At 41.0% G+C, this 19,012-nt stretch overlaps 1 protein-coding gene across 2 annotated transcripts in view; it reads right to left on the bottom strand.

Moving 5' to 3' along the window:
- LOC106565665 (sodium-dependent neutral amino acid transporter SLC6A17) overlaps positions 1-18,062 on the bottom strand; it is a 29,500-nt gene extending 11,438 nt beyond the window's left edge. For both annotated transcript variants that reach the window (XM_014133010.2, XM_014133014.2), the window contains exons 1-3: positions 17,880-18,062; positions 3,705-4,166; positions 1,282-1,439 (exon numbers count right to left, since the gene is read on the bottom strand). In XM_014133010.2, coding sequence (XP_013988485.1) covers positions 1,282-1,439; positions 3,705-3,984 — 438 coding nt within the window. In that variant the 5' untranslated portion in view covers positions 3,985-4,166; positions 17,880-18,062. The remainder of the gene's footprint in view (positions 1-1,281; positions 1,440-3,704; positions 4,167-17,879) is intronic.
- Between the last annotated feature and the right edge of the window lie 950 nt (positions 18,063-19,012).

Here is a 19,012-nt window from a genome sequence, read left to right as displayed (position 1 = left end):
TAGTGATTATTCATTATACATTCCAGTTCAACAGACTTACACAAGGTCTATTTCCTCTCACAATATTCAGAAATGGACAGTGAAAGCTTCCCAAAATAAATGATCCACCTATCTCTTATTAAAGCGGGAGGTTGGCATGTTATGTGATGTTGTGACAGTGAGATTATGTGATGTAAGTCACAAAATGTCCAATATGCCAAATTCAAGACTTGGAGCCATTTAAATTGATCCATCCTATCAAACTGGCATATACACAGAAAGCATGAACAACAGCTTTTATCTTAAAGGCCCAGTGCAGTCAGAATTCATTTTTCCATAATGTTTTGTATCATAATGTACAGCAAGTGATAAAACTAACAATGTAAAAGTGAAGAAATTTGATCAGTGTTATTTCCTGATAGTTGCTGGTTGAAAATACAATCTGCACAGAACCTTCTAATCAGCAGGTTTTGCACGGGTGGAGTTTTGGCTTGCCTGGTGACATCACTAGGCGGAATACGTTAATATAGACCAATAACAAAGAGAGTTCCAAACCTCTCTGCCAATAACAGCTAGTTTTCAGATTACATATCCCGCCCCCTCCCCACTCAGATCACTCCCAGACAGTCCAAGAAAAATTTTGGCTTGAGAAATAGTTTTTTGCTAAAAAGTTTCTTTTTTTCTTTTTAACCCTTTTAATGGAAAACTATTACAGTAAAGTATTTAACTATTCCCTACAAAAAATTTGACATTGAGATAAAAACGACTGAATTGGGCCTTTAAAGAGATTCGGGTTGGAGGGTGTTAAATAGAATGCTGGTGACAGCACCACAATGCATGTGGTAAAAACAGTATGCTAAGGCAGCCAAGCATGGAAATAGTCAGGGGAGAGGCCACACAGTGTTGGTATATGCAGAAAATAGTTGACTTAATAAATCACAGAGTCACTGACGTAGAGAGTTTCTATTGAAATCAGAGTCCATTCATTGAAGCTCCTGGTGATAAACCCCACATCCAGCATCCATTATCCTTATCACACTGACTGACCCTCTCTGTTCCCTCTGGAGTGCACTGTGGTCAGTCACACTGTTTTTCTCTTGGGACACTGTCTATTTTGTTACATGGAACAAGCACTTCAGAACATAAACAGATGACATAACCAAAATCATGTTAAAACTTATAGCATTATGTAGCTGATGATTGGAGGGTGACCAGTTAAACTGATTTCCAGCCTCAACTTCAACCAAGAGGTGAGATAATAGGCAACCTTAAACCAAAGACACCATCCTCACTGACACTCACCATTAGACTGGACACCCCTATCCCACCCAGGTGGGGGCACACGTAGTTCCACACCCCGATGCTCCCACGTCGGATCTTCTGGCCCACCGCTAGCTCCAGGAAGAAGAGCGGGACGCCGATGAGGATGAGGAGGATGAAATACGGGACCAGATAGGCACCTGAAAGAAAGGGGTCAAAGTGATCATGCTATATTTCTCCCAATAGACTATTAGGTACATGAGTAGTACACATACTGTATGTGTGATATTACAGTACTAAGCATTGTGTAAAATGTGGAACACCTTTCCTTTGAAATAATGCACAAGTTTCAATTGTCTCCCTTGCTGCATCAATGGAGAGACTTAACATTTACTGTGGACCCTGGCTCTATTCTTCTGAGCTGTTTCTAGAACACTAATTACAATTCATTGTGTATCGTTACAAAGCCAGAGGGGAAGGGGAGAGGTGGACAGACTGGGTGACAGGAAGACAAACCCTCTAGTTAGCCTTCCCTGTAGCTCAGTTGGTAGAGCATGGTGTTTGCAACGCTAGGGTTGTGGGTTTGATTCCCACGGGGGCCAGCACAGAAAAAAAAATGTATGAAATGTATGCATTCACTACTGTAAGTCGCTCTGGATAAGAGTGTCTGCTAAATGACTAAAATGTAAATGTAGTTGATGGTCATGAAGTCCAACTCAGTGAGTCAGGGGAGAGGCCAGAGCTCTGAGCCTCAGGACACTATGGTGTCTGTCTGTTTGTACTTGACAGTTTCTGCATCACTTGTCACTATTACTCTCCCACCCTGCAAGTCAGAGCCCATCCAACCAGTGATTTACTAAGGTCTATTTTAGTATTTGATTTGAATTATGGGGGATGTCTAAATGTGGTGCTTCCTAGCTTAATCCAAGAGAGGCTTAATCTGGATGTTACTGTGTTTGATCATCAGGATGCTAAGACTTACGCTGGAGCACTAATAATACTTCAGGAGTACCAGTTACATAGCCTAGAGCTCATAACCCACTGGACACAGACGGCAGTTCAATGTCTTGTTTTAATTGAGTTGTTACTAATGTCAATTCAACATGAGGTCAAGAAGAAATAGAACCAGGTTATTGGATGTAGGTAAGAAATTGGATTAAAAAAAATATATATATATATAACTTTTTTGCAATCAATTGCAGCCTATCTGAACTGGGGCCAGCTAACAGTCCTGATATAGTGTATAGCATGCAAACTGAGGTAAAGACATGTGTATGAAAGAGAAGCAGAGAACGCTGGAAGGGGAGAAGGAGAGAGAGAGGAGGGGGAAGAAGGCCCAGAGCGATAACCACCTAACACCACAGAGCCATTTAATGTGGCTGTAATTTGCTGCCTGGAGGTAAATTAGGGGGTGAAAGATGTCCATTCTCCTGGTCAAACGACGAGGCTGCTTGGGTATAGGGGCCTTTAAATCCTGCCTATTAGCAATAAATCAGGAAGAGAAGGTGTGTGAGAGAACAGGGCTGGTGCACCAAACACATCAGTCATTATCTGGTGAAGACAGGGAGACCGTGAGTTTTCGGAGGTGAATTGAGCATGCCTAATCGTCATTTCTATGACCAGAGGTAAGAGATGTGGTCTTTTACGGTCAGAGGTGTGATGCTCATTAAAACCGATGGGGCATGTTTTTATACATTTATGGTAGAGCGGTTAGGTTATGTTAGAGCAAGGGAATGCAGAAGCTAAATTTAGCACATTCTGCAAAACACTGTCAAGTACAAAACATACAATAGTAAGAAATCTGAGCAATTTCCACTAGATGCAAAGTCAAAATTGGCCTTCATTTAATGTTAGGGCTAGGCATTAGGGTTTTGCAGGGTGGTTAAGGTTAGGGTTAGGTTAGGTTTAAAAATCAGCTAGTGACCACTCTGCAGAGCTGCCTCCAGTACATCAATGCCAACCTGCCCTAACAAATAGGGGTGTTCTGAACTACTATACCAGCAAAGACTTACAATGTGCACCTGTAACTACATGACAAAATAAATCAAATCATCATCACAATACAGAGCCATTAATGTTTAATTGAGAGTATCCCTTTCATGTTGATCAGAGTATCAGTTGAGCCTTGGCCTGCCCCAGTGCCAGTAGTAATCGATAGCACAGCTATATTTAGAGTGGTGTTTGTGGAGCTGTGCTTCTCTCTTGGCAGCCCAGCCTGACTGTGATGGCAGGCCAGTGTGCCTGGCATGTCATTCCTACAGTCTGGGTCACTGAGCTGCCTGGAAAGCAGCTGCCGCTAGACTCTTCATCAGAGGCAGACAGGAAGATGAGGAGGAAATGACCTTGCTCATCCATTGACGTAGCTACAATAATAAATAATTATTGTTCTGTATTTTGTGAAAGAGTTATTCAGTTATGCTTCTATTTAGTCAGCCAGTCCTTATGGGGCGTGGTCTGCCGCTCACCTCCTCCATTCTTTTGGCACAGGTAAGGGAAGCGCCAGACGTTTCCTAGCCCCACAGAGAAGCCCACCTGGGCCAGAATGTACTGAAGCTTGCTGTTCCAGGCCGGGCGGCCATCGTTTTCGGGGGGCTCGAGAACAATCTTCTTCCCGGGTACCCCTCCAACATTCAGAGAACTGTTCTTGTAGTCGAGCGGCGCTTCGTGAGCGAGCAGGTCTGCCACCGACTCTGTGACATGCTCACTGGTATGCTCACGCTGCGTCACCTTACTGTTCTTACGCATCAGGGATGCTGAGGGGGGAGCTGGGAGGGGGTGGGCGCAGAGAGAGAGAGAGACAGACAGAGAGACAGAAAGAGAGGGAGAGTTCAGAGTGTACTGTAGGTACGAAGTAGAGGGGTTGGATACTAGGTGCCAGACGTTGAGGAGAGAGAGCGAGCGCAGGGCTCCAGATTTGGGCTTTGGTCCTGTGAGAGAAAAACATAAATTAAATCTGTTACTGCAAGTCACTTGACAGCTTTTACTATTTTACAAAGCAATATAGCAAACACGGAGGACATTTAACAGATTGTCACATTAAAACTGTCCTTAATAGATGAGAGGGTTTATTTCCACTAAAATCCTTGAGTCCTGACAAGGCACTTGTGTTTTCATTGGAAGTTAGGTTGGCATATCTTCCTGTGTCACTGTGGGCCTCAAGCAACACTTCAGACACAGGATCACTGACACAATTAAGATGCAGGTCTATAACACAGTCGAGTCTCCAGTCTAGTGGCCTTAAAGACAACGTAAGTGTGGGTGGTTGCATTAACTTGACTAGACCTCCACAAGAATGAAGCTCCCTCCTCACAACAACGAATCCTTTCTTAGTGGTACTCAAAGTAATTAGAATAACCTCCATATCCACTGCAGCCAATAATTGAATTAAACTGTATTGCAGATTGCCATTAATTGTAATGCCATTCATTTTCCATTCATTCATTTGCAATTAATTTTTAGGCCTCATACCATATGCTTAAGAGCACACACTGACATATCACCTTGTATTTACATCTCAAGGTCACGTCCAATGTTCCCTCTAAGCTGCGCACAAAATATCAGCCCACAGAGAGAAGCACGAGATGAAACTTCACTCAACTTTCTAGAGCAGTGCTCACCAATCGGTCGATCGCATCTCCATGATGCCAACGATAAAGCCTTGTGTTCCTATTTTTTTAATTTGTCTCGGGTTGTTGGTGGCAGGTGCCCTGCGCTGGGTAGGTGAACTGTTGCCATTTTTAACCATTTCATGTGTCTGAAGGTACAAAGTCTGCCTTCCCGGCAGGCCCAGAGAGCAAATCAAGTGCACTATAGGCCTACCGCTGGCCAATGGGATGGCTCAGATGACCGTGTCTGCAGTAACGCAGCAGGCATAAAAGAAAGCTACAGCAAAGTTGATACTGTGAGATTTTAAAACGTTTAAAACCATGACTAGAGAGAGAGACTGTCAACAAATACAGCAAAGATATGGTGTTTTTATGAGTGAGTTCATGTTTAATTTCTTACTCAGCACTATCAACACTTTGTATTCAACACTTTTATAAACCATAAAATCAGGGGCGCAACTTTGGTTTTAGAAGTGGGGGGGGACATCGCTCGGAGGTGTCCGCATGGTCCTAAAGCACACCGTTGCCTAGTTTTGTATCACGAAAGTAGGCGGGGGGACAGCGCTACAACAAGCACCTCAGCAGTAATGAATGAGTAGGAAAGTGTATCAATAGGCTTGCATTGTTATTATTAGCGGCTTGGGTCTTTAATATTGAGGAATATTTCACTTCTTTTCAATAGGAGTAACAACATCAATTTGTGCATGAGGCAGAAAAAATGCGGTGCGACTCCAGTTTCGCCATCAGCTGGAAGACAGTGTCACTTTTTGGTCAGTGTCTGTGGAGGAAAGGGAGAACAGAGGGATGTTGAGAGGCATACACTCAGTCTGCAGTTCTTTCCCTCTGCTGAGACTGACCATCAGATGCAGGAACAATCAGCCCTGTAAAATAAAAATACAATTATTTAAACGTATGCTCACTCAGCTGTGCTTCACAAGTAACACAACGGATCTATTGCCGGTGTGATCATATAGCCTACCTCAAATGTTTAAATTTAATTTTTTTAAATGGCCGAACAACAATGCATTGGCAGGGGATTCAAGCAAAGCCAATATGCGGTGATAATGTATTGGGCCTATAGCTTACTGCACAAACCTCATTGCTACAGGACTGTTTTTAAATGGGTTAATGTTGCATAGGCTTATGTTTTTTTAAGTCATGAATTTTGACTCAAAGTGATCTTGACTCAGAAAAGGTTGGTGACCACTGTTTTAGAGTTTTCCCTGCTAACACTATCAACGTTTCCCTTTGCTGTGGCAATTGTGATCGAATCAACGCAATATTATCCACTTTCAAAGCAACATACTGAAACAAAACTAACTATGCAAGATATTTTGTTGTAGGCACAATGCATCGGATTAGGATTCTATTGCATTGACACGCACTACTGAGCCCGTATTCTACACAGACCGGTGCAGCATAAACAATCAGAGCTTCAATAGGCCTATATGCAAATAGACCATTGCCATATATGGATCTGTTTCATTTACTTTGAACTGGACTGTTTTAATAGCATGAGCGGTCATGAGTAAATGCACTTGCGATCAAAGCAAGAGCTGCATGTAGCCACGTGTGCACATTATGTTATAATCCTTTGCTAGTTAGTGAGTTACTAGCCCAGTTATAGATCATTTGTAATCAGAAATAGGGGAGTGATTGCTTCCTACAAGAGCACATAACGTGTACAGTTCTAGACATCTTTGAAAGCGAGTCAGGTAAAGAGCTTTTTTTTGTCTTAAAGGGGCAGTGTTGTATTTTGAGACAGCTTATTCAAGCCTATGTAGCCAATAGGCCGAGGGTAGGATAATTTGTCTGAATCTCTGTAATAATGGTATAGGAATAATAATGAATTTTATTTTGTAAAGTGGTTTCTTGCATCAAACAACATAACATTTTCAGTGACCTTGTCTGATGGACAAGTGGATAAACAGGTTAATGTCAAGCACTGCGTTTTTTTCCCAGAAGTGTCATTGAATGTAGCCCTACATTGAACAATACACATTGGCTGCTACTGTTGGCTGAATGATAGAACAGCTAGTTCCATGTTAAAATGTTATGGGATGCATTTTCTCCATTGTTTTTGATGGTAGGCCACTCTGGCAGGCCCACAATATGATGAAATACCCACAGTAGCCTACATGACAACAGTTACAACTGTAACTTAAAGTGGGTACAGCCTCAGTGTTCACAGTAAACGTGTGCTGGAAGTTGCACACAATTTTCACAATGTTCAACTTCAGCAGACCTGAAATTTGCTCAGTGACACATTTTTCTTGCGGGAACATTGGTCACATCCAGTTACCTAACCCTTCTCTTACATGAGGAGAGAGGGGGTAGCAACTTGTTAAATGTGTTTCGTCTACCTGTGGACTCATTTCCACACAAAGCTGTCACTGAAAAAGCAGATTAGGTCCCTACCTCCCTCAGTGTTTTGGTTTCAGACATTCCCAATGTTACCAATTGTCCTACTTCATTTTCCTGTCCTGTAAGCTTAACTTTCGGAAGCTTTTTCCTGTAAATCCCCTAATCCTCGGAAGCATTGCAGCAGGATTCTCTCCCGCTTTTTCATGGAGCTGTTGGTTCAGCCCAAACATAATGGAGGAAGTCAGTCAGTACAAGGGAGGGGCTGGATGAAACGCAGTCATGCATTCTCTTGATCCACATCACAAGCCTGGCGTAGGCTCATTACTTATTGAGAGTCACTTCTCAGCCATTATAAAAATCCACCATCGACGGAAATACAGAGCAGCAAAGCCCCATGGGATATGTGAGGGCCATATCCTATTCTGGGGGACAGAGAGACAGCAAAAACAAGAGAGCTAACCGATGTGGGAGATGACTGTTCACTTAGTAATCCTTTATTTACTTTTGTTGAGAACTGACTGGGTGATGGCCATATGAAGTAGGGGAAGGTTAGAAATGGAGGTCACACAGAGGACAGTTTATGCTGTGGCAACATTTTGACAGCCCCATCTTTTACACTATGATACAACAGCAGTGATGCACTTCTTCTAGTCACGACAATCACTATCAGTCACTACCTCTGCCTGTACATCTCTTCTCCTCCCACTTTCACTTGTGCGCAAAAACTCCACAATACACTGAACCTCCCACATACAAAGTAAACAGCTATTGTTGTAAACAGTATAGTAGGCCTACAAAAGCCCAGACAGAGCAAAGCAACAAAGAGCAATAATTTACTTAATTTAACTGTATATAAAAAAACAGTATATTTTAATTTACCCCAAATCCTATGTATAAAGTTAAACAAGAATATTCCACATGATTCACATAATTCCTTATAAAGAGTACATAAGTGTATACACATACAGTGTATAGTCTCTTCCAGCACACAACAACCATTTCATATTATACATGTCAACATTGGGTCACGTGAACGATACTAACGAAAACATTACCCTTTCTGCCTTGCGTTGCATACATGTCCTGTACAGCTCATGATGAAATAAATAATCCACGCTCATTAACAATTTGCATGGGAACCTCTATATAATCCCATGGGCATTAACTCTGGACAAGATCTGCATTGGTTCAGACATTCAATCCCATGCATGAAACAATATCAACAGCTGCATCACTCCGCCTACAGAGCAACTGTGCCATGAAAGCACGCCAACAACTGCCAGCTGGTGTTCAGATCACCACAGACAAGATTTATAAAAATACAAGTACTAGGTAACTTTTACATAATTTGAAAGCCATTGTGTGTGTTATAATGGCTGCAGTGAGGGCTAAGAGTTTAGGTGGAACAGTCTGCAGCACTTCACCTATATTGTTTCAGTGAATATCTAGTTAACAAAAGAATAATTAATTTGGGGCCAGCTGCTTTGAATAAAAACAAATTTAAAAAATTGCACTGACTAAACCACTTTAGCAAAAAACAAACATGCACTGCAAAAACATGCACAGCTGTAAGATGTGTATTTTTGGCATTTACTTCTCTGTAGAGTTGATGCTGTGTGATAATTTTCTACACAGACAAACAAAAGCCTTTAAGGTTTATTTAAATAGCGCTGAGGTACACCCATTGAGCAAAGTTTTGTTCTGAAATCTAGGCTACTACTGTAGGCTCACTCCAAACCTAATCTAGCACACCTGATTCTAATAAATAGCTGGCTGATAAACTGAACCAGGTTAGTTACAAGTGGGCTGGATTAAAAACCTATGGGAGGGTAGCTCTCCAGGAACAGGGTTTGAGACCCCTGCAATAGCCTGTGTGTGATTGATGTAAACACAACAGGAACATGCAGATAATACAATCCTGAGAAACATGATCAATGGGTCACCAAGGGCATACAGTGCCTTCTGAAAATATTTACACTCCTTGATTTCTTTCACATTTTGTTGTGACTAGGGCTGTTGCGGTGATCGTATTACCGCCACACCGGCGGTCACGAGTCATGAAGGCAGTCAAATTCCACGTGACCATTTAGTCACGGTAATTAGGTTTCCCCAAGCTCTGATGCTGCTGATGGTCATTAGTAGTCTACCAAACTTGCTAACTGCCTGGAACTGAGCACTCTATTGTCCCTCTAATCAATCTGACATCAATGCAAATGTATTTGAAAATCTAATCAAACACTTTGAAAGCCCATGAAGTCATGTTGCGCAACATTTCAACAGGCTATGCAATTGCAGAGTGATGACCTCTACTGAAAAGAGGATCAGCTTTCTATAGGCTAGGCCTACTATATTTTCTTGTTCAACTTTCCTAATATTAAGCACATTGCTTATATTTACAAAAGGAGTATAGCCTACCTGGCTGGCATGAAGAAAAAAAAAACACTGGGAAAAGCATCCTCCATTCGCTAGTTAAGTGCATAGATGTCATGTCCTGACCAGTAAAGGGGTCATTTGTCATTGTAGTATGGTCAGGGCGTGGCAGGGGGTGTTGTTTTGGGGTTGGTTTATTTAGAGGGGATTTGTTCTAGTTTTCATTTTCTAGGTTCGTTTTCTATGTGTGGCCGAGTATGGTTTCCAATCAGAGGCAGGTGTCTTTCGTTGTCTCTGATTGGAAGCCATACTTAGGCAGACCTTTTTCCCTTTGGGTTTGTGGGTGGTTGTTTTCTGTTTAGCCTGTGTGCCTTACGGAACTGTTTCGTCGTTTGTTTATTTTGTTTGAGTGTTCTCTCTAAATAAAGAAGGAAGATGAGCACTATACCCGCTGCGCCTTGGTCTGTCCCTTACGACGCTTATGACAATAGATGACATGTATTTTTCCTGCTGCACCTGTTTCGATACAGGTGCATTGTAATGGTCCATTCTAAATCTAATTTCACACATATTATTTAGTTACTACATGATTCCATATGTGTTATTTCATAGTTTTGATGTCTTCACAATTATTCTACAATGTAGAAAATAGTAAAAACAAAGAAAAACCCTTGAATAAGTAGATGTGTCCAAACTTTTGACTGGTACTGTATATAGAATAAAAAATATTCCAAAATATGCATTGTGTTGGCAACAATGCACTAAAGTAATACTACTGGTAATACTATTGTCCTGAATAGAAATTGTTATGTTTAGGGAAAATCCAACACATCAATGGGTACCACTCTCCATATTTGCAAGCATGGTGGTGGCTGCATCATGTTAGGGGTATGCTTGTCATGGGCAAGGACTAGGGAGTTCTTCAGGATAAAAAGAAACAGAATGGAGCTAAACAGGCAAAATCCTAAAGGAAAGCCTGCTTCAGTCTGATTTCCAACAGAAAAAGGGAGACAAATTTGTGACGTGGTAAAGTTGGACCCAGGTGCAGAGAAGAGACCAGACAATGCATCAGTGGTTAAGGATAAACATAATACTTTTCTGAGAAATGGTAGCCAGGATCACAGTACACTTGAAAAAACAAACACTAAGTCTCAACCTCACTCAGGAAACGACCGCACACGGTAAACAATTCAAGCTTCTGCAAAGGACAACAGAAAACACACCTCTTTTAACAGGGAAATCGTAATGAGTAAATTGGACACACCTGAGTGTCGTTAATGTCTCTAGGACGGTCTCTGCCGCCCTCTGATGACAGGTGGAACCATGACAAAATTCACCTTTCAGCAAGGAAATAACAATAAAACTCAAGGCCAAATCTACACTAGAGTTGATTACCAAGACAACATTGAATGTTCCCGAGCGGCCTAGTTACAGTTTTGACTTAGATTTTTTTAATCTACGGCAAAAATTTAAAATAGCTGTCTATCAATGACCAACAACCAACTACACAGAGCGTGGGATTTCCACTAGATGTTGGAACATTGCTGCGGGAACTTGCTTACATTCAGCCACAAGAGCATTAATGAGGTTGGGCACTGATGTTGGGCGATTAGGCCTGACTCGCAGTTGGCGTTCCAATTCATCCCAAAGGTGTTAGATGGGGTTGAGGTCAGGGCTCTGTGCAGGCCAGTCAAGTTCTTCCACACCGTCAACAAATCATTTCTGTATGCACCTTGCTTTGTGCACGGGGGTATTGCCATGCTGATACAGGAAAGGGCCTTCCCCAAACTGTTGCCAAAAAGTTGGAAGCAGAGAATTGTCTAGAATTTCCTTATATGCTGTAGCGTTAATATTTCCCTTCACTGACACTAAGGGGCCTAGCCCAAACCTTGAAAAACAGCCTCAGACCATTTTTCATCCTCCACCAAACTTTACAGTTGGCTCTATGCATTGGGGCAGGTATCTTTCTCCTGGCACTCGCAAAACCCAGATTCGTTCTTTGGACTGCAAGATGGTGAAGCGTGACTCATCACTCCAGAGAATGCGTTTCCACTGCTCCAGAGAACGCGTTTCCACTCTAATGCCAGCCGACGCTTCGCATTGTGCATGGTGATCTTAGGCTTGTGTGCGGCTGCTCGGCCAAGGAAACCAGTAGTGGAAAAAGTACCCAATTGTCATACTTGAGTAACAGTAAAGGTACCTTAATAGAAATTACACAAGTAAAAGTTAGTTACCCAGTAAAATACTACCGTTGAAGTCGGAAGTTTACATACACTTAGTTTGGGGTCATTAAAACTCGTTTTTCAACCACTCCACAAATTTCTTGTTAACAAACTATAGTTTTGGCAAGTCGGTTAGGACATCTACTTTGTGCATGACACAAGAACCTTTTCCAACAATTGTTTACAGACAGATTATTTCACTTATAATTCACTGTATCACAATTCCAGTGGGTCAGAAGTTTACATACACTGAGTTGACTGTGCCTTTAAACAGCTTGGAAAATTCCAGAAAATGATGTCATGGCTTTAGAAGCTTCTGATAGGCTAATTGACATAATTTGAGTCAATTGGAGGTGTAACTGTGGATGTGTTTCAAGTCTTACCTTCAAAGCTCATTGCCTCTTCGCTTGACATCATGGGAAAATCAAAAGAAATCAGCCAAGACCTCAGAAAATAAATTGTAGACCTCCACAAGTCTGGTTCATCATTGGGAGCAATTTCCAAATGCCTGAAGGTACTACGTTCATCTGTACAAACAATAGTACGCAAGTATAAACACCATGGGACCACGCAGCCGTCATACCGCGTTCTGTCTCCTAAAGATGAATGTACTTTGGTGCGAAAAGGGCCAATCAATCCCAAAACAACAGCAAAGGACCTTGTGAAGATGCTGGAGGAAACATGTACAAAAGTATCTATATCCACAGTAAAATGAGTCCTATATATCGACGTAACCTGAAAGGCCGCTCAGCAAGGAAGAAACCAATGCTCCAAACCGCCATAAAAAAGACAGACTACGGTTTGCAACTGCACATGGGGACAAGATCATACTTTTTGGAGAAAAGTGGTCTGATGAAACAAAAATAGAACTGTTTGGCCATAATGATCATTGTTATGTTTGGAGGAAAAAAGGGGAGGCTTGCAAGCCCGAAGAACACCATTCTAACCATGATCCCAACCGTGAAGAACAGGGGTGGCAACATCATGTTGTGGGGGTGCTTTACTGCAGGAGGGACTGGTGCACTTCACAAAATAGATGGCATCATGAGGAAATAAAATTATGTGGATATATTGAAGCAACATCTCAAGACATCAGTCAGGAAGTTAAAGCTTGGACGCAAATGGGTGTTCCAAATGGATAATGACCCCAAGCATACTTCCAAAGTTGTGGCAAAATGGCTTAAGGACAACAAAGTCAAGGTATTTGAGTGGCCATCACAAAGCCCTGACCTCAATCCCATAGAAAATGTGTGGGCAGAACTGAAAAGGCGTGTGCGAGCAAGGAGGCCTACAAACCTGACTCAGTTACACCAGCTCTGTCAGGAGGAATGGACCAAAATTCACCCAACCTATTGTGGGAAGCTTCTGGAAGGCTACCCGAAATGTTTGACCCAAGTTAAACAATTTAAAGGCAATGCTACCAAATACTAATTGAGTGTATGTAAACTTCTGACCCACTGGGAATGTGATGAAATAAATAAAAGCTGAAATAAATCATTCTCTCTACTATTATTCTGACATTTCCCATTCTTAAAATAAAGTGGTGATCCTAACTGACCTAAGACAGGGAATTCTTACTAGGATTAAATGTCAAGAATTGTGAAAAACTGAGTTTAAATGTATTTGGCTAGGGTGTATGTAAACTTCCGACTTCAACTGTACTTGAGTAAACGTGTAACAGTATTTGGTTTTAAATTTACTTAAGTATCAAAAGTAAATGCAATTGTTAAAATATCCCAGAGCCGACTAAGGGAAAAATCTGTCGATGTGCCCTTGAGCAAGTTTAAGAGCATCTGCCAAATGATTAAAATGTCAAATGTATATGTATAATTTCAAATTCTTTATATTAAACAAATCAGATGGCACATTTTTCTAGATTTTTTTTAAATTTACGGATAGCCAGTTCACACTCCCACACTCAATTTACAAATGAAGCATTTGTGTTTCGTGAGCCCACCAGATAAGAGGCAGTAGAGATGACCAGGGATGTTCTCTTAATTAGTGCATGAATTCTACCATTTTCCTGTCCTGCTAAGCATTCAAAATGTAACGAGTATTTTTGGGTGTCAGGGAAAATGTACGGAGTAAAAAGTACATCCTTTTCTTTAGGAATGTAGTTAAGTAAAAGTAAAAGTTTGTAAAAATATAAATAGTAAAGTAAAGTACAGTACTTACAATATTTGTACTTAAGTACTTTACAGCACTGATGGAAACCCTTTCATGAAGCTCCAGAAGAACAGTTCTTGTGCTGAAGTTGACTCACAACCGCAGACCACATGTAACCACGCCAGCCCAGGACCTTCACATCTGGCTTCTTCCCCTGCAGGATCGTCTGAGACCAGTCACCCAGATAGCTGATAAACTGAGGAGTATTTCTTTCTGTAATACATTTTGTAACAAGAACATATTCTGATTGCCTCAGCCTGGCTCCCCAGTGGGTGAGCCTGGCTCCCAAGTGGGTGGGCATATGCCCTCCCAGGCCCACCCATGGCTGCGCCCCTGCCCAGTCATGTGAAATCCATAGATATACCCTAATGAATTTATTTAAATGGACTGATTTCCTTATATGAACTGTAACTCAGTAAAATCGTTGACATTGTTGTATGTTGTGTTTATATTTTTGTTCAGTATATTAAAAGGCTAAATATTTGGTCCCATATTCGCAGCCCACAATGTCTACATCAAGCTTGTGTCTACACATTTGTTGAATGCATTTGCTGTTTGTTTTGGTTGTGTTTCAGATTACTTTGTGGCCAATAGAATTTCAAGGTAAATAATGTATTGTGTAATTTTGTAGACACTTTTATTGTAAATAAGAATATAATATGTTTTTAGGGTTCTCCCGAGTGGCGCAGCAGTCTAAGGCACTGCATCGCAGTGCTAGAGACGTCACTACAGACCCAGGTTTGATCCCGGGCTGTATCACAACTGGCCGTGATCGGGAGTCGCATAGGGCGGTAACAATTGGCCAGCGTTGTCCAGGTTAGGGGAGGGTTTGGTCAGTGGGGCTTTACTTGGCTCATTGCGCTCTAGCGACTCCTTATGGCGGGCCGGTGCATGCAGGCTGATCTCAATCGTCAGTTGAACGGTGTTTCCTCTGAAACATTGGTGTGGCTGGCTTCCGGGTTAAGTGGGTGGGAGTTAAAACTTCTTCAGGCTAGGGTCCTTTTTCTCAATTTCTGCCTGACTGACGTGCCCAAAGTAAACTGCCTGTTGCTCAGGCCCTGAAGCCAGGATATGCATATAATTGGTACCATTGGAAAGAAGACACTTTGCAGTTTGTATAAATGTTAAAATCATGTAGGAGAGTATGACACAATAGATATGTTAGGAGATAATCCAAAGAAAAACCAACAAGATTTTATTTTTTTGAGAGCCCATGCTCTTCCAATGGAAAGTATAGGGAAATAATTAAATCTAGCTCCCAGTATGCAATTTCTATGGCTTCCACTGGTTGTTCAAGGTTTCAGGCTTGTTTCTTCCAAAACGAGTAAGAATAATGAGTTTTACTACAGGTTTTACTACATACAAATTTGTGTATGCGCACGCAATGAAGATGAGACGCACCTGCTAATATTGTTTTCCTATTGAACATACTTCTTTCTGTATGAAATATTATAGTTTGATTACATTTTAGGGTATCTGAGGAGTCAATAGAAACGTAGTTTGACTTGTTTTAACAAAGTTTAGCGGTAGATCTTTTGATTCCTTTCTCTGCATGTTGAACGAGTGGATTACTCAAATCAATGGCACCAACTAAACTGACTTTTTGAGATATAAAGAAGGATTTTATCTAACAAAACAACACTACATATTATAGCTGGGACCCTTTAGATGACAAATCAGAGGAAGATTTTCAAAAAGTAAGTGAATATTTAATCGCTATTTGTGAATTTATGAAACCTGTGCCGGTGTAAAAATATTTTGATGTGGGGCGCCGTCCTCAAACAATCGCATGGCATGCTTTCGCTGTAAAGCCTACTGTAAATCGGACAATGCAGTTAAATTAACAAGAATTTAAGCTTTCAACCGATATAAGACACTTGTATGTACATAAATGTTTAATATCCATAATTGTTATGATTATTTATTTGAATTGCGCCTCCTCCAGTTTCACCAGAAGTTGTCCTGCTAGCGGGACTCCTAGCCCAAAGACGTTTTAATAAGAAGCGTGGTTTGGCAGGTCATGTTTCGGAGGACGCATAACGCGACCTTCGCCTCCCGAGCAGTTGGGGAGTTGCAGAGATGAGACAAGATCGAAATTGGGGAGAAAAAAATGGGGTAAAATGCAAAGAAATTATAAAAAAATATATACTAATAAGTTTCTAAATACTTCTACATTAATATGAATGCTACCATGATTACAGATAATCCTAAATGAATTGTGAATAATGATGAGTGAGAAAATTAGACGCACAAATATCATTCCCTCCCAAAAAAATTATAACTTCCCCTGTTATTGAGGTCAACATGTCTTGGAAGTATGATATTTGTGAGTCTGTAACTTTCTTACTCTTTTTCTCAAAAACACACAGAGAGAGAGAGAGAGAGAGAGAGAGAGAGAGAGAGAGAGAGCGAAAGGAAGGAAGGAAGGAAGGAAGGAAGGAAGGAAGGAAGGAAGGAAGGAAGGAAGGAAGGAAGGAAGGAAGGAAGGAAGGAAGGAAGGAAGGAAGGAAGGAAAAGTTTGATCCGAACCCGATAACAATTAGCCTCGAACTCAAATGGATCTGACGACAACCAGACCTAGACCCAACCTGGAACCCGTTATCTAGACCAGACCCGATTGGATCCGAGTGACAAAAATGTATGTTTATCAGCCAAGTTGCTCTTCTGGTTAACGTAATGCCTCAGGGGCACAACATCCCACTTCTGACAACATTGAAACAAATTTTAGGGGTACCTCAACCAGGTCTCAAACCTTTTGACCTTGTGACTGTCATTCCACCACCTTAGGCAAAACACCAAGAGATCATACCTCTTGAAGAGGTCGCTGATGTTGAACTAAGTATACTACAATACAAGTTTATGCATTGTAGGAGATATCAATGTTTGTGTGTGTGTGTGTGTGTGTGTGTGTGTGTGTGTGTGTGTGTGTGTGTGTGTGTGTGTGTGTGTGTGTGTGTGTGTGTGTGTGTGTGTGTGTGTGTGTGTGTGTGTGTCTTTTAGAATGCTTGTTGGCAGATGGGGATCAATATAGCCTACGAAGGCCACTTCATTTGGATTATAAACAATAAAAATACCACTACATTTTCTCACAAGGCATGGATGTTTTAATTCTCCAAAAATGTCATTTTAACAGAATTAAATACAACAAGTTCAATCACAACACCTACAACTAACTCCACAATCTGAAATACTGCCGTGGAGACTTGAAGGTTGTGGTCGTAAAACAAAGCTCAAGCGACAGCCAAGTACAGATAGGAAAGCGCTCTAAAAGGTGATCAATCTGATCAGCGCTCTAACACCTGTCATCCATCACATCTACGACAATAGACCGGGACTGAACATCAGCCCATCAGTCATTCTGTCTGCTTGGCATTTTAAACTCAAACACTATGGAGAAATTACGCAAATATACTATTATTCCATTGAGTAAGCAATTATCTTACAATTATTGGCCAGACGATTGTAAATATAGCACTCAAGGTCACACAACCCAGTGATTCATGACAGCATGACTATTTAATGTCATCATCCAGGGACAACTCTCACCCCACATTATAAACATGATGAGATCACACAAGTTCACTCCTGTAAGTTCCTAAGCAATAGTTTTCTCAAGTGTCACTAAAAATCACTCCTTGCTTTCATTACAATATAGGGACAAAATCGCTCCAACAATTGACCCTTCTTTGTTTCTCCCATAGTTTAATATCGCAAAGCAGTCCCTATAGAACAGCTCTGATATACAGCTAGAATTAAAACAAATTAAAAACAAATTTCAACAATAATTAAAACAAATTGACAAGGTGAGACACGTACGAGCCTAGTGACTAATGATTGGTAAATCTGGACAGATAGATTTCGCCAGTGACCTGGCGATTGTATAAACATGTCAAGTCAGTAACGCATTACTCACCTTAAATATTTCGAAGAAATAACCTATATCCAGTGTTTACAATGTAAAAACAATTCGAACACACCAGAATGGGGCAAACACATCTGCTCGGTGCCAATTTCGACCTAGTCTGGTGGTACCCAGCGTATGAGCGCGAGAGGATGAGAGAGAATGAATCACGTGCAGTTTTGGCTGACAATTGACATGCAAGCAGGGTGGCGAGCAGGCGAGTGCATAGTGACGCAAGAGTGTACATGATCACATTGCCAAGTTATCACCATGCTAATATTAGTAATCTAATAACCCTGGCGTTTAACATAGGAAGCCTGTGCTTAATTTGGGGAAGAAAATGAATTGAACGCGCTGTGGTCCAAGGTGTATTTTGTATTTCTATACCTGGAGTAAGGTTGAATGTATTTCACCGAGTCCCCCTAAAATCTTTGGAAATAGAACGGTCAAGATATATGTTGGTATTGGTCTGACGCATATGTTTGCGTCACTTACTACCATGCTTTTCCGATTGATAAAATTCATTGCAATTCAATTCATAACAAATAGCATTGTCAACACCTATGGAGACATATGCAATAAAAGACAGATAATTGATAACGAGATACATGTATTAATTGTAGGCTAAATAATTATGACCAGTTTAAAATGTATGTATTCTAGGCTATAATACATTTTGACATTAGTCTATTCTACAAACCAACAATAATAGGCAACCCCTTAATCACATAGGACTATGTTATGTTATTTGTTAATCCCTTTTTGATGCTATGGAAAAAATCCCAGACATCACATGGTCCATTTATTGGAAGAGTGGTGATCAATGTTTATTGAGACATCGAGACACAGGCGACACTTCTCTGTGGCTCCAGCCAACTGATGCACAGGTGACCATAAATCATGCGCCTTCCAGCAGACTATTCTTTAAAACCACGGGGTAGAGGAGGTAGGTAGTGTCATAGGGCCATTTTTCATTCTGACCCAATAGATTATTTTGTCCTTCCCTTTCCACATGACTGCATATAAAATAATCTTTATTATTTTCATCAGCAATGCCTCTTTAGCACAGTTGTTTCATCTACTACTGGGTATTCTAACAATATCTTACTTTCTAATCTAAATGAAATTGATTTCATGTTTGTACA

The sequence above is a fragment of the Salmo salar genome, chromosome ssa12, assembly GCF_905237065.1.
Source record: "Salmo salar chromosome ssa12, Ssal_v3.1, whole genome shotgun sequence".
Lineage (NCBI taxonomy): Eukaryota > Metazoa > Chordata > Actinopteri > Salmoniformes > Salmonidae > Salmo > Salmo salar.
Note: the sequence above shows the minus strand (reverse complement) of the source record. Positions and strands in the feature narration are given on the sequence as shown.